General features: G+C 46.2%; 1 protein-coding gene across 2 annotated transcripts; it reads right to left on the reverse strand.

The window, feature by feature from the left end:
* Positions 1 to 409: 409 nt before the first annotated feature.
* Positions 410 to 12273, reverse strand: Gpn3 (GPN-loop GTPase 3). Of its 2 annotated transcripts, none has more exons than XM_075979951.1 (8): positions 12180 to 12273; positions 9376 to 9484; positions 6318 to 6485; positions 4702 to 4826; positions 2924 to 3039; positions 2689 to 2785; positions 1270 to 1398; positions 410 to 1176 (listed from the first exon to the last, which is right to left on the reverse strand). In XM_075979951.1, the coding sequence occupies exons 2-8, from the start codon at positions 9464 to 9466 to the stop codon at positions 1114 to 1116; spliced, it is 789 nt and encodes a 262-aa protein (XP_075836066.1). In that variant the 5' UTR covers positions 9467 to 9484; positions 12180 to 12273; the 3' UTR covers positions 410 to 1113. The 2 variants fall into 2 exon arrangements, with proteins under 2 accessions (XP_075836066.1, XP_075836057.1); XM_075979942.1 differs by having other exon boundaries at positions 12140 to 12252.
* Positions 12274 to 12402: the final 129 nt, after the last annotated feature.

Below are 12402 nucleotides of genomic sequence, written 5' to 3' on the forward strand. Positions count from 1 at the left end.
TACAGAGTATCTAAGCTTTTAAATTCTCAGAGACTACAAACAAAATCTGTTTATTTATTTATTGATAAAGTGGCCCAGATTGGACTTGGTCTCAAGGTAATCCTCCTACCTCAATTCCTGAATGCTGGGACTTCAGGCACGAGCCACCACGCCTGCACAGATACACACAAGATTTCTAAACAGTCATGCCTACATTTTGACCTTTGGGGAAATTAGCCTGTTTAAAAGCTTTTCTGGTTAGGTGTGGGAGGTAGCGCTTTTAATCCCAGCACTTGGGAGGCAGAGGCAGGCAGATCATTGAGTCCAGCAAGTTCCTGGACAGCCAGGGCTACATAGAGAAATCCTGTCTCAAAAAAAATACCAAAAAGGGAGGACCCATTTCTTTCCAACACATACATTCATACACACATATTCAAAACAGTTTTAATTTTTAATTATATAAATAATACATGTTTGATTTGGGAAAATAAGATTTATGTATACCTTTTCAGTTTTTTAATTTGGATGGAGATATATGGTTTTGTTACAATAATTGTTTCTCTCCAGAAACAAATTAATCAAAAGAAAACCCCTCAAAAACCAAAAATCCAACCGTAAAAATAAAGTTAGACACACTCTCTCTCAATCTCTCTCTCTCTCTCTCTCTCACACACACACACACACACACACATGAGATATATGTGTGTGGATCGGTTGATTTATATTATATACAAGTCTTTGTGCATCAATTGCTACTTTGATTTTTTTTTAAATCCAAAATCAGAATAGAACCTCTTAAAAGAGTAGTGGTTTCGCACACCTTTAGTCCCAGCACTTGGGAGGCAGAGGCAGGTGGATCTCTATGAGTTTGAAGCCAGCCTGGTCTACAAGAGCTAGTTTCCAGGGCAGGTTCCAAAGCTACAGAGAAACCCTGTCTTGAAAAACCAAAAAACCAAAAAAATAAAAAAGAAAAAGAAAAAGAAAGAGTAATGGTTTCAAAGCTCCAAGCACAATCCAGGCTCACTGCGGGGAGGGTCCAGTGTTGTTTACATTAAAACAAGCAGTGGCTTCCAGTCACCTCCTCCAGAAATGCATTCCTACAGCCACAATCAGATGGTCACCGTGCAGTCAACCTCACTCGTTCTGCCGTTCCTGAAAATACTCATCAAACATGGAGGAAGACTCTTCTTCCTGTTCCTGACACAAAAGACATACAGAACAGAAAATGAATCCCCTCCTCTAGGACACACACACACCTCAAGAGAGTTAACATCCCGAATCCCAAGATACCTTTGGCTCCTTAAACTCCAAGTCCTCGCCATACTGAATGGCAAAGTCGATGTGCTGGAGCACAATGTTCATGCTCTCCTCGTCCGACTGATCGTATGGCAGAAACCGAACCATGCTGTAGTCGTCGATCTAGGGTGTGAGGTTCAAGAGAGAGTCACTTTCAGGGGGTGCAGCATACAACTGCCATCCTGGATCTGTGGTGTTTTTTTATTTTGTTTTTCAGAGGGTTTCTCTGTGTAGTTCTGGCTGTCCTGGAACTTGCTCTGTAGATCAGGCTGGCCTTGAACTCAGTGACCTGCCTGCTTCTGCCCCCCCCCCCCATTAAAGGTGTGGGCTACCACCTCCCAGCTCTACGTCTGTGTTTTCTAATCAGTTATACTTCCCATTAAAAGCACAAGAGCTGGCTGGGTGTTGGTGGCCACTCCTTTAATCCCAGCACTTGGAAGGCAGCTCGGTGAGTTCAAGGTCAGCCAGTTCTAACCAGCAAATTCCAAGACAGCTAGGACTGTTACAGAGACACACGGCCTCGACAAACAAAAACAAAGTGCTCTGGCAGGAGGGCTCAGCTCAGTGGGTAAGAGTGCTTGCTGCCAAGCCTGACAACCTGAGTTCATCCTTAGAATCCACATGATAGAAGGGAAGAATCAACTCCCAAAGCTTGTCTTCCTGGTATACAAGCGTGTACGCACACACAAATAAATAAACGTAAGAAACAAGTAAACAAACAAATCCACAAATGCACTGAACTAGGAAAGGGAGAGCCAGAACTATTCAGTAACTAATCAGCATCATTTCACAAGGTCAACCCATCAGAGCCAAGAGCTTTGTTTGGAGAAATTAGATGCGAGGCGTGTTGGAATTACTGCCTTGTGAATAAAGTGGCTGTTTCTCACTGTAGATTTCTCTGTAGCTTATCCCCATCTGTTAGAAATTTGGCATTTATCTCCCACAGTTCAACACTATTTGATCATTTACTGGGCAATTTCCCCTATGCATTTGGGGTTTACTGACTACAACCCTTAGTTATGTGTGAAAACAGTCACAAAGCCAAGAAACCTGCTTCCCACTACCAGTCTCGAGTCTGTAGAGTTCTGAGGGGCTGGTACCCCAAATGGACCCCGATACTAATCTTTCTGACTTCTAACCTGCTGGCACATAACAGGTTACTAGGTAACCAGAAGTGGTTTCACTGGTACCTATTTCAATTCCTCAGTCACCTGAAGTGGTGAAGTGTGAAGGCTCAAACAGCTCTGAGTTGTCAAAGGGTCTGAACTAACAAGTCAAGTTCCTTCCCACCCTCCTGCTTTCTGCAGGGAACAAAGTTGAACTGTGTTGCCCACACGGTTGACACTAGCTGGCCCTGGACAGAACCTGAGGAGCCATTAGAGAAGATCTGAAGAAACCACAGCCGAAGCTTACCAAGCCACACACAGCTTTTGTCAATTTCTTGAATTTTTGGCTTCTTAAATCACCTGTTGAATCTTCTAGCAGAGAGTACATGTCTGGATCGAGAAACCTATAAAGGTGAGGAGAGAGACAAGGAAGGGAGGACTACATAAGGGAAGAGACTGGCACCCTGGGACTTGTCTTGGTGGACAGAAGGCTCATCCCATACGGAGAGCCCTGGGAACAAGACAGACTGCCCTGAACTCACTTCTCAATTTCCTTTTTGGCTTTCTTACTCAGCAGGTCCATCTTCGTCATGATGTTAACTTGTGGGATTTCTAGAGAAATCATGGCACTGAGAGCCGCCAGGATGCCAGAAATAAACTGCAGAAGAAAAGCGAGCAGAAGCTATGAATTAGTGCCGACAAGGACATACTGGAAGGACATTAGCACACGATGCAGGATACTATCTTGCTTGCTAAAAAGGTGGTGGAGCCTTGGCCCCAAAGGAGTCAGGGAAGATGTGACCTCATCTACTTGACCAGAGGGGTGTGGCAGACCTTTAATCCCAGCTGAACAGGAGAGCGAGTTCTGGGCCAGTCTTTGCTACTCAGAAAGACTGTATCCCAAATCTATCAAGGAATCAATCTACACTAATGACATTTCTTCTTTTAAATTTACTTTTTTATTTTATGTGCATTGGTATTTTGCCTGAAGGTGGTGTTGGGCCTCCTGAAACTGGAGTTACAGACAGCTATGAGCCACTATGTGGGTGCTGGAATTGAACCCAGGTCCTCTGGAAGAGCAGTCAGTTCTCTTAACTACTGAGCCATCTCTCCAGCCCCTGACCACATTTCTTGACTTTGACCATGAGATTAGCCTTTTTTACCCCACAAACACCCCTTAGGACTACTGAGAAAGTCTATAACTCCTAAACTGGACAAAAGATTCTTAGAAATTAAAAACAGATTTTTCTGTTTATTTGAATCTTTATATTTGAGATACTGTCTTACTCTGTAGACAAGGCTGGTCCTGAACTTGCAGCAACCCTCCTGCCTCAGCCTTCTGAATACTGGGATTGCAGGCATGAACCACATACCCACTTCAGTATTTTTACATATAAATATATATATATATATATATATATATATATACACACACACACACACATATATATATACACTGACATATGTCATGTTCTTTCAAGACAAGATTTTTCTTTTTCTTAATATCATTTATTATGTATAGTTTTCTGCCTGCATATATGCCTGCATGCCAGAAAAGGGCATCAGATCTCATTATGGATGGTTGTGAGCGACCACGTAGCTGCTGGGAATTGAACCTCTGGAAAAGCAGCCAGTGCTCTAAAACAGCTGAGCCATCTCTCCAGCCCCCATTATTATTATTATTATTATATTATTATTATTATTCTCTCATATATTATATCCCAACTAGTTTCTCCTCCCAGCCCTATCTTCCCTCTAGCTTAATATTTTAAAATACGCTATCTAATACAGTGCCCATTTGCCTCTATTTTTACTTCATAAGCAGTTCTTTCAAATTATATATATATATATATTTGAGACAGACAGCTCTGGCTGGCCTGGAACTCAAGGAGATCCTCCTGCCTCTGTCTCCTAAGTGCTGGGATTAAAGGCATGCACCACCAAATCCAGTTCAAATCTACTTTTTTTTTAAAATATTTATTTATTTATTATGTATACAATATTCTGTCTGTGTGTATGTCTGCAGGCCAGAAGAGGGAACCAGACCTCATTACAGATGGTTGTGAGCCACCATGTGGTTGCTGGGAATTGAACTCAGGACCTCTGGAAGAGCAGGCAATGCTCTTAACCACTGAGCCATCTCTCCAGTCCCTCAAATCTACTTTCTAATTAAGTATATATTCACATAATAATCTGACCACTGAAGACACTAGATAAATGGAATAGCCTATGAAATGTACAGACTCACACAGAATGGGCAGAGACTGACACTTGCTTTCTACCCAGGACTGAAAAGTCTACAAGAGATTCATCCTCAGACCTTGAAAGATTCCACCATGAACTGAGAATCAACAAGGAATACTCCGCACACTCGAAATTCCCACTGTTCAAGCTGCTGGACCAGCTGCTTCATCACAGGCAGATGTGTGTACAGCTCGATCTGACCTGTAGGGAGAGCACCAGAATGCAGTAACTGGTTATTGCAGCACATCCACACATGGGATGCTCCCAGTTACTACAGCTCATGGACATACGCGATGCTCCCAGTTACTGCAGCACGTGCACACATGGGATGCTCCTGGTTACCGCAGCACATGTCCACACAGGATGCTGCAGAGATGGTGTAAAGGGGAAGCGGCACACAGTGCTCTGATGCATGCCTACTGTGTGTGAAGCCCTTGGTTCAATCTCCAGTACTGAAGAGAGAAGGAAGTCAGATCCTGCTGCGACATCCAGGTGTTTTTGTCTTGTCTGTGTGCTAGGGACTGGACTGCGGCCTTGAATAGGCTAGCCAAGTACTCTGTGACCTGTGACCATGCCGTCCGCGCAGACTCTGCATTAAGTTTTGTTTTTTCTGCATCTTTTTTCCTGAAAGAGTTTTATTATTTTGATTTGTCTGCATGTCAGGTCTTTGAGGTGAATGTGGAGGCTAGGAACAGGGTGTCAGAGTGGAAGAAATACAAGTTGTAAGCCACCCGATACAGGTGTTGGGAACCAAACTCGGGTCCTCAGGATGCGTAAGTGCCCTTAACCTCTGAGCCCATCTCCATGCCCTGCACTCAGCTGGTAAGGGGCCTTACAGACTCCCAGGACAACCATAAAACCTAAGGTATGGTCATCAAGAAAACATCGAGCAGAGTACTAATTTTAACACCTCAGCTTTTGCCAGTGCTGGGATCAGGGATGAGAACCTGTGGCAGACTGCCTCCCTGACATGAGCCAGCCCTGGTTCAACTCTAGCACAGAAAAATAAAAATCCAAGTACAAGGGGCATGCAGTCTGGGAATATTCACACCCAGAACACACACACACTTTTATTTTTTGTTGTTGTTGTTTTGGTTTTTTGAGGCAGGGTTTCTCTGTAGCTTTGGAGCCTGTTCTGGAACTAGCTCTTGTAGACCAGGCAGGCCTTGAACTCACAGAGATCCGCCTGCCTCTGCCTCCGGCCTCCCAAGTGCTGGGATTAAAGGCGTGCGCCACCACCGCCAGGCTTCCCAAACACTTTTCTGTGGAGTCCATGTGTTTGATTAAAAGCAAGAAAAAGAAAGCAAGTGAAAGCCACAGGTGAGCAAGGTAAGTTCACACTCACCCTTCAGAAGCTGTGGCATTCCCTACCCCTCACCAGTTTCACCTCACAACACTTCTGCCCACTGTGCCCCAGCCACTCGACCTCCAATCTACCTACTGCTTCTTGTCTTTAGCCTTCTGCCTGCACAGCTGTCTCAGTAGCCTCCTGAACACTTCTTCTGCAGAACAGCCTGTGTTCCTTTTGTGAGTCCCTGCCACAAATATTAACCATGGCGTGTCTTTTATCTTGCTTGCTTGCCATGGGACCCTAAGCTCCATGGCTCTGGCCCAGGCTCCCTCAGGGCAGTCCCGACGAGGACACGCCATCACAGCTTCAGGGCAGACAGCATATTCAAGTAGCTGACATACCTGGACAGTCAAAAAGGATGTAATCATCTTCAACGTGTCCCAGGCAGTTTTCCAGCCAGTCAAAGTTGTTGGCAAAGTACTCCATGCAGAATACCAATCCTCCGTTGGGACCAAACCGCAGAGAATCATCCTCCATCACATCGTCCACCTCGATCAGTTCCCGGATGTCTAGAGAGCCAGGCAGGGACCAGAATGAGTATCCACTTGGAAAACTATCTTCTCTAGAAGTGACTAACAGGTATATAAGAACTCACGTGTGGGGCTGAGAAGACGCTCCATGACTAAGAATGCTTGGTGCACAAGCATGAGGACCTGAGTGTGAATCTCTAGCACCCGTGAAAAAAGCTGGGCATAGCCACATGTCTGTAACTCCAGTGCTGTGGGGTAAAGGAGGGAGAGCTGCCAGGGCTTGTCTCCAGGTTCAGCTGGAAACCCTACTCCTCAAAGGAATAGGTGGGGTGAGAGCAAGACATCTGACTGAGCAAATAAATTACTGCACAGAAGTAACACTATGCACACAGAGAAAGGGGAGGAGAAGCCGGGCAGTGGTGGCAGCACGCCTTTAATCCCAGCACTCGGGAGGCAGAGGCAGGCAGATCTCTGTGAGTTCGAGGCCAGCCTGGACTACAAGAGCTAGTTCCAGGACAGGAACCAAAAGGCTAAGGAGAAACCCTGTCTTGAAAAATCCAAAAAAAAAAAAAAAAAAAAAAAGTGGAGGAGAAGCTCTTTTTTGTGTGTTTAGGTTTTTGAGACTGGGTCTCACTATGTAGCTCTGGCTATCCTGGAACTCACTCTGTAGACCAGGCTGGCCTCAGACTCCCACAGATTTATCTGTCTCTGCCTCCTGAGTGCTGGGATTAATATCGTGCACCACCATGCCCTGCTTTAAAGGGAAGCTCTTTAGTCATTGCTATAATATAATCTCCCGGCTGTATCATTAAGTAAAAAACTCAAAGCATAGAGCTTCCTGTAAAAAATGGGTGTGCTGGAAGAAAAAAGCTGATTGTGATGGTCCAGAATAATCTTTGCTCTTGGAGAGTGAGTTAAGAGGATCCATACAGTTAGGTCCTTTTTCAAGGCAAATAACAAAACACAGAAGCTCACTGCAAACACATTATATACTGTCCACTCAGGCTGGGTTTTAGATGCACAAGTTGCTCATGGAGTAACACATCAGAAACCAGTAACACTGGCTGCCCAAAGGATCAGATTTGATTGGTGGGTCACGATTTGACTGATTTTTCTGCATACTTTCTCTTCTCTGTCCTTCAAATGTTGACCATTCAGCTAAGTATTAACTATGTCAAGAAGGAAGCTAAAATGAAGTCAAGTGCTATCTCTTAACTCGATGATCCAAAGAAGCTAGTTAACTCCAGCGCACATTCATCCTGAGTGGAAGGATGGGAACTGTGTGACTTACCTACAGAAAGGTATTAAATACCTCAGCATACAAACAGTTCTCACTCATTTTGAGATCAAAGTAAAACATACAGGAAGCTGGCCTCTCGTCTCAGTTCCCCTCCGGGGCTCTTGAGGCCCCAGGTCCTTCTGACATATCTTTTCACTTGGCGCAGCCTCGGTGCTTCCACTCACGGGATCCTGAAGCAAATCTGTCTTTCCCTCTCCCTCTCTCTCTAGAGAGATGACAAGGTGGTTTCCACCCCCTTCTCAGCCTGTTCCTCCACATACTAGAGTCCACACTGTCCTCATGACCACACCCTCGGCTCAAGCCTGTAACCCCAGCAATCCATAGGTAAAGGCAGGAAGTTCAGAAGTACATCATCCTTGGCTATATGAGTTTGAGGGAAGTTCCAGCTACATGAGACTCTATTTCAAAACTCAAGCAAAAACAAAACTTGTGTGGCATTGTCCACAGTGGCCCCTCAACTTCACTCTCCAGTCCATTCCCACCTGCCTGCAGTCCCACTGCTGACTCTGTCAGAGCTACCGCTGTCACCATGTCCCCACATCTAACAGGTGTCACTGTGTTACACAACTGCTCAGACCTAACGTGAACCACACCTCTTTCTTGAGAACTTCCCTCTGTCCCTTGACCTTCCTCACATCTCACTGAGGCCAACTCCTCTAACAGCCTCCAAAGAACACAGACCTTCAGGGCTCAGCTCACTTCCTCTTCTCTAACAAACCCCTCCCAAGATGAGGTCACCCATCCTGGGGTTCAATGTGCCTAGACTGCTGCTAGCCCAAATATTTGCGTCTTCCATCTAAATGAGCAGTTTCTACTTGAATGAGGTTTACTATTGGTTTGTCATCCCCTCCCCCACCCAGGGTTTCTCTGTGTAATATCAGTTTTGATGTTCTGGAACTCTGTAGACCAGGTCTCCTTTTGAACTCACAGAGATTGTCTGCCTTTGTCTCCTAAATGCTGGGATTAAAGGTCTGCACCACCACCACCTGCCTAAGGTTACTGCTTTTTTTGTTTTGTTTTGTCTGTTTGTTTTTTTCAAGACAGGGTTTCTCTCTGTAACAGTCCTGGCTGTCCTGGAACTCACTTTGTAGACCAAGCTGGCCTAGAACTCACTAAGATCTACCTACTTCTGCCTCCCAAGTGCTAGGATTAAAGGCGTGTGCCACCACCGCCAAGCCCAGTTACTTATTTTTTTTAATAAAAAAAAATTTTTTTGGTTTGTTTTACTGAGCACTGAGGTTGCAAACATGCACCATCTCATTTAGTTTTCTGTGGTGCTCAAACCCAAGGCTACATTACCCCAGGCAAGGATTATACCACCGAGCCACACCCCCAGCCCTGAGCTCACCTTTTCATTTAAGCTAGCATTGGTGCTGTTTGCTGCATACAAACCGTATTACCCTGGTCTTACCAGCATAAGTAAAAAAGGGACAACAGGGAAAAGCAGAAAGGCAGAAGCCCACTCACCTTTAAGTCTCACAGCAAAGAGCAAGAAAGGACGTCATCACACCCACACCCACGGATACCCATCACCAAATGACCCTCGGCTTCATCTCCCTCATCATGAAACCAGGGCTGAGCCCGAGAGTAACTGGCCGTTTCACTGCAGGAGGCTCTGCCAGGACTTACCAGCCATCACAGGGTAGCTGAAGTGCTCTGCTGCAGGGTCCAGGTTGACCACCTGGACAGAGCGGTTGAGGGCTTCACAGTGCTGAACCATGGTGGAACAGTAGGTGCTCTGTAATGTGACAAGGGGGGTGGTTAGCACAGAGGGCAGTATGGTGCCACCTCCACACCCGAGGGACTTCTCCATTCTTTGGGGCAGTGTCCACACAGGACAAAGCTGCACCTTTGGGGAAAGCCATGGGAAGGCAGTGAAAGCAGAGCTATAGAACAAGGTGTGGCTCAGGCTTAGGGGGCTTTAACACAGCCCCCAAATCAACTCAGGTTATACAAATGATCTCCACCATGCTTCCCTCTTGACACCTATTCTCTGACTGATACAACCCCTTCACGCATCAAAATGTACTGTGATTGACAGGTCAGCTATCCACCTCCTAGATTACAGGCTCTGTGGAGTGCTATGTACGTCTCTGGTACTCAGAACCATGGGTTTATTAAATACTCAAGTAACACAACATCTCCATGGACACTGGGAATTCCCCAAACTTGGTATGTGATCATTATCTTTGCCTTTTCTACTGTGTTTAGTGTCCCTATGATTATTCCCTTAATAGATCTATCCAAGGAAACATTGTCCAGCACTCAGGAGGCGGAGGCAGATGGATCTCTGAGTTCGAGGCCAGGCTGTCTACAAAGCAAGTTCTAGGATAGTCATGGCTACACAGAGAAACCTTATTTCAAAAGAAAACAAAACAAGGAAACACTGTATCACAATTAAAAATAAAAAACAATTATGAGTATATTCCTCATAATATGAAGGTAACTATAAAATTCTAAGTAACTTTTTCCAGACATGGGGGTGCCTTCCTATATCCCAGAACAAAGGAAGTTGAGGCAAGCGGACCATGAGTTTAAGGCCAGCGTGGACTACACAGGAAGAATTTGTCTTCAAAAACAATCAAACTCTTTGGCCGGGCGATGGTGGCGCACGCCTTTAATCCCAGCACTCGGGAGGCAGAGGCAGGTGGATCTCTGTGAGTTCGAGACCAGCCTGGTCTATAGAGCTAGTTCCAGGACAGGCTCCAAAGCCACAGAGAAACCCTGTCTCGAAAAACCAAAAAAAAAAAAAAAAAAAAAAACAATCAAACTCAAATTTTTTAAACTTGTTGTTGTTTACAGTGCTGGGGACTGAACTCAGGGCCTTGTCAGTAACAGGCAAGCGCCTACCACCAAGCTAGATCCCAACCTATGTTACCTACAATTTTCCTCTTGATCCACGCCCCCAGTGCTGGGTAACAGGCATGTGCTACTCAGCCCCACTTGTGGAAGGTGTTCTGCCTCGCTCTGTAGACCAGGCTGGCCTCAAACTTAGAGATCCACTTGCCTCTGCCTCCCAAGTGCTGGGACTCGAGGTGTGCAGCCCCACATTCTGCACTTCTGGAATCTACGTGGGAAGCCTACTCAGGGCAGGAGGCATGCTATGTTTATCAACCCCCTGACTCCATCCTTGGAGGCCTCAGCATCTGCTGTTCATTTTCCTATTCTAATAGCCCACCCTAATCACTGGTCAGCCAATCAGAAAACTAGATTTTGTTTTTCTCTTGGAGACAGGGTCTTTCTTGCTGTGTTGCTCAGATTGGCCTCAAACTCAAGATTCTCCTGACTTCTGTTTCCCAAGTGTTGGGGTCAAAAGCACACCACTGCTACAGCCTTACTAATGCTGTTGCCTAGGGGCTGGGAATAGTTGTGCACAACTTTAATCCCTGCACTTGAGGCATATCTCTGAGTTGGAGACTAGATAGATACCATGGGCTACACAATGAGTTCCAGGCCAGTTAAAAGCTAGTGAGACTGTTTCAGAAACAAACAAAAACAAAATACCTAACACACACACACAAAGAATGAAAACCTGCAATACAGCAGGGCGGTGGCGGCGCACGCCTTTAATTCCAGCACTCGGGAGGCAGAGGCAGTTCGAAGTCAGTCCGGTCTACAAGAGCTAGTTCCAGGACGGGCTCCAAAAGCTACAGAGAAACCCTGTCTTGAAAAAGCTGCAATATACATCCTTTGTGAACTGCAGAGATGGCTGAGTGTTTAGGGGCACTTGCTGCTCTTGTTGAAGATCTGGGATTTCTGCAAGCGACACACTCTTCCGGTCTCTTTGGGCAGTGCATACAAGGGAGACATACCTCAGAAATCCATAACCCAACTCTCCCCCCCCCCCACCTCCCAGGGCTGCGATGGAACCCAACGCTCAAACTTCTAACTGACTAACAGTGACGAACAAGACCCTATTCTGGGTGTGTGGCAGGGGGCCTGATCTGAAATTAGACAATAATGGACTCAAATTCTGGCCAGAACTAACCGTATCTCGTTTTTTTTAATCTGTAGAATGAGTATAGGCCCAAACTCACGGAGTGGTTATGAGAACACTTGGGACGGCCAGAGCAGTTCCTGGAGCAAAAGTATCCTAATACTGTTATTATTTTAAAAGTCTGTATTGCGTGTGGGAACGTGCACATGGATGCACCGTTCGCAGAGGCCTGGGGCTGGAGTGACAACTGTGTGTGGGTGCAGGAACCCGAACTCGAGTCCTCTGGAACAGCAGAACAAGCTCTTACGCGCTCATCCATCTCTTCTGCCCCCAGTAACTACTAACGCTTGCCTTTACTCCCCCAACAAAAACAAAGTACAAGCAGAGAGCGGGAGCGAATTACCCAGGGTGCCCCGGGGCCCCAGCGCCCACGAACCGCAGCTCCTCCAGCCTCACCTTCCCGCTGCCCGCGGGCCCCATAACTAGCTGCGCGTACCGAGGCATTCCGGCCGGCAGGGTTCTCTGCCGCCTGCCACACTCCCTTCAGCCTTCGCGCGAGGACCCCTGAGTTCCGGGGCGTTGGGTACAAGCCAATCACGATCCAGATCGTCACTGGTACGTACCACACCTCCGACTACGGAGCGTCCCAAGAGCCAAAACTCCTGAAAACGCGTCCTGAGAAAAACGAGAAGGTTTCACGCGTGCGCAAAGAGAGCTGC

This window comes from Microtus pennsylvanicus, chromosome 1 (assembly GCF_037038515.1).
Source record: "Microtus pennsylvanicus isolate mMicPen1 chromosome 1, mMicPen1.hap1, whole genome shotgun sequence".
NCBI classification, from domain to species: domain Eukaryota; kingdom Metazoa; phylum Chordata; class Mammalia; order Rodentia; family Cricetidae; genus Microtus; species Microtus pennsylvanicus.